The sequence below is a fragment of the Hakea prostrata genome, chromosome 2 (assembly GCF_041222555.1).
Source record: "Hakea prostrata isolate BN-2017 chromosome 2, UWA_Hpros_2, whole genome shotgun sequence".
Taxonomy (NCBI): Eukaryota; Viridiplantae; Streptophyta; class Magnoliopsida; order Proteales; family Proteaceae; genus Hakea; species Hakea prostrata.
Window position 1 is genome coordinate 64,148,157 of NC_142601.1, and position 3,259 is coordinate 64,151,415.

A 3,259-nucleotide genomic window follows, 5' to 3' on the forward strand; every position below is an offset into this window, starting at 1 on the left:
AGAGTTATGCATATCTAGTGGTGTTGGTTTGCAACAAAGCAAAGGATTACATGCATGGAAAAAAATTCGGTTGAAATTACCGAAATTTCGACCAAAATGTCTGCAAAAATTGAAAACAAAATGGAACTCCAAGAATTCCTTATAGTTCAAAGTTTCAACTGAAATTTCAGAAATTTTGACCATTTCGCAACATTCGACCTAAGTTTCACAGGTTTCAACACTAAAACTTGTTTTTCCTTGGTTTTTGTTAATAACTAGCCCATTTTCAGCTATTTTCCACAACTACTTTGTCTTTTGATGTGTCGCGGTTCTGATCCTAATTCCGACTAAGCCACTGCGATATCCGAGTGCTCCTCTATATACAGCGACAATGAATCCTGCAAGAAAAGTCAGATGCGCGCTGGCTCGTTTACCAGGCAACCGCCTCCGATGGCTGAGTCAGATAGTGACCAGATTAAGATCCAGTGCAAGTGCTACACAAGATTATGCTAAGAATGAATTCCTTGCTTACCGAAGGGGTGAGTCCCTATTTTAATAGAATACAAGTTACCTTATATGATGGCAGACAAGTTTCCCCAACGATGGCGGTCCAATCAGCCTTAGATAGGCTGCTGCGCCGGTTACTCACCTAATCATCTCTTGAGTTGACAATCCATTTGCGACGATGTTGCAATATAGGTCCAGCGTGGATGAAGCTTCTTATTCATCCATCCTGCTCATGTCTCGACTGGGTTGTCAAAGTTTGGTCAAGCCCCAACCGGGTATAATCTTCCCATATCACTAGATGGAAACATTAGTGATAGAAACATTGAAAAGCACCTTTTAATTTTTGTTGAATTTCTACAATCAATCATATGTAAGGAATAGAGTCAGTTCAACAGTTCAAAAACATTTTTTTATTTTTTTTCATCTGGCTTTTTCGGTCATACCTCCTAGGACAGTACAATCTTCCCCCAGCAACAAGTTATGTCTGCCTCTCTTATGCATATGCAGGCTTCCCATACTTTTTTTTTTTTTTTTTGGGTAGAAAAGGCTTCCCATACTAATAGTAAGGCTTTCCTATTCTCAGGATTCAGCAGGAATCGCTTTCCTGCTTTCTGGCCTACCCAGAACTAAATTTTCATTCTGGTTCACAACTCGCCCAGATATGTATAGTTCATTGAACATTTATTCTGGTTCACACCGCTCTATTTATTTTGTAATGTAGGGTAGAAAAGAAACAGAAAAAGTTTAGATAGTATAATAAAGCACTCTATGACAAATTATTCATTAATTTATTATAGGACCCCACACTGTCTTCGAAGTTCGAAGTTCGAACCATAAAAAGGCGAAAAAGAAACAACCATAACCTATGATCTATGACAAACTACTCATTAATCTATGAAAAAAGACAGAGACAGAAGAAATTCGGTAATCAGAAACCACCACGGAGACGAAGAACAAGGTGAAGAGTTGATTCCTTCTGAATATTATAGTCCGCAAGCGTGCGACCATCCTCGAGCTGTTTACCGGCAAAGATAAGCCTCTGCTGATCAGGAGGGATGCCTTCTTTGTCCTGAATCTTCGTTTTCACGTTATCGATGGTATCCGAACTCTCCACCTCCAGTGTAATTGTCTTCCCAGTGAGGGTTTTCACGAAAATCTGCATTCCTCCTCTGAGACGAAGCACCAAGTGAAGGGTTGATTCCTTCTGTATGTTGTAATCAGCCAACGTGCGACCATCTTCAAGCTGCTTCCCAGCAAAGATCAATCTTTGCTGATCAGGAGCGATTCCCTCCTTGTCATGTATCTTTGATTTCACGTTATCGATTGTGTCAGAACTCTCAACCTCCAAAGTGATCGTCTTGCCAGTAAGTGTCTTCACGAAGATCTGCATACCTCCTCTGAGACGGAGAACCAAATGAAGCGTCGATTCCTTCTGTATGTTGTAATCAGCCAACGTGCGACCATCTTCAAGCTGCTTCCCAGCAAATATTAGTCTCTGCTGATCAGGGGCAATTCCTTCCTTGTCATGTATCTTAGATTTCACATTATCGATTGTGTCCGAGCTCTCCACCTCCAGTGTGATCGTCTTGCCAGTAAGAGTCTTCACGAAAATCTGCATACCTCCTCTGAGACGGAGGACCAAGTGAAGGGTCGATTCCTTCTGGATATTATAATCTGCCAAAGTACGGCCGTCTTCAAGCTGCTTTCCAGCGAAGATAAGCCTCTGCTGATCCGGAGGAATGCCCTCTTTGTCTTGAATCTTGGTCTTGACATTGTCGATGGTATCTGAAGTTTCAACTTCCAGCGTAATCGTCTTACCGGTAAGGGTTTTCACGAAGATCTGCATACCTCCCCTCAAGCGAAGGACCAGATGCAGAGTAGACTCCTTCTGGATGTTGTAATCAGCAAGGGTACGGCCGTCTTCCAGCTGCTTACCGGCAAAAATCAGACGCTGCTGGTCCGGCGGAATTCCTTCCTTGTCTTGAATCTTAGTTTTCACATTGTCAATCGTATCTGAACTCTCCACCTCCAAAGTGATGGTCTTTCCGGTGAGTGTCTTAACGAAGATCTGCATCTGTAAAATCCACACCAATTCGTAAGAGACCAATCCGCCACCGATACACTCAATTACTATATCCACAAAACCCTAAAAGTAAACCCTAGCAAAAGACAAATCTAACGAAACCTGCAAAAAACTGTGAATATAGAGATTAAATGGCGATTAAGTACAAACCTTGAAAAATAATTGGCGACTGTAGAAGACTTCTTAACAATCCCAAGAGCAGAAGTTATAAGAGAAACCTGAAGAGAATGAAGAACCTGAGGCTCCATTTATAATTGTGGTTTGCCGACTCGACTCACCTGGAAAGGGATGTGCACCGGCGGTTGCCGACTCAATTACGTAACTATAGAGAGACGTGGAAGGGGACATGGAATTCAGCTTGTGTCACACGGCTCACACCTATCTAACTCCGATTTTTATTCCACTTGGTCCCGCCAAGTGTTCTGTTTCACCGCCTTATTGAGGGTTCTTGTTATAGTCTTTAATGTGCAGGACCATCGAGCAAAATAATTTCGACACAAATTTCAGATTCAACTATCCGAAATTCTACTTGAGAATCCTGCGCAATTTCCCTTATTGAGAGTTCTTGAATTGAGATTTTCAATCTTAGGATAAGGATGTCTATTTTGTGATCGAACCGCTAAGACTGAATGAAACCGGCGGGTTAAAATTCGAACCGAACAAAACCGAGCCTTACTAGATGGGATATTG

General features: G+C 41.9%; 1 protein-coding gene across 2 annotated transcripts; it reads right to left on the minus strand.

Moving 5' to 3' along the window:
* Positions 1–1,258: 1,258 nt before the first annotated feature.
* Positions 1,259–2,802, minus strand: LOC149025680 (polyubiquitin-like). Of its 2 annotated transcripts, none has more exons than XM_089143165.1 (2): positions 2,720–2,802; positions 1,259–2,560 (listed from the first exon to the last, which is right to left on the minus strand). In XM_089143165.1, exon 2 carries the CDS (start codon positions 2,558–2,560, stop codon positions 1,415–1,417), a length of 1,146 nt encoding a protein of 381 aa, XP_088999291.1. In that variant the 5' UTR covers positions 2,720–2,802; the 3' UTR covers positions 1,259–1,414. The 2 variants fall into 2 exon arrangements, with proteins under 2 accessions (XP_088999291.1, XP_088999292.1); XM_089143166.1 differs by having other exon boundaries at positions 1,259–2,554; positions 2,720–2,751.
* Between the last annotated feature and the right edge of the window lie 457 nt (positions 2,803–3,259).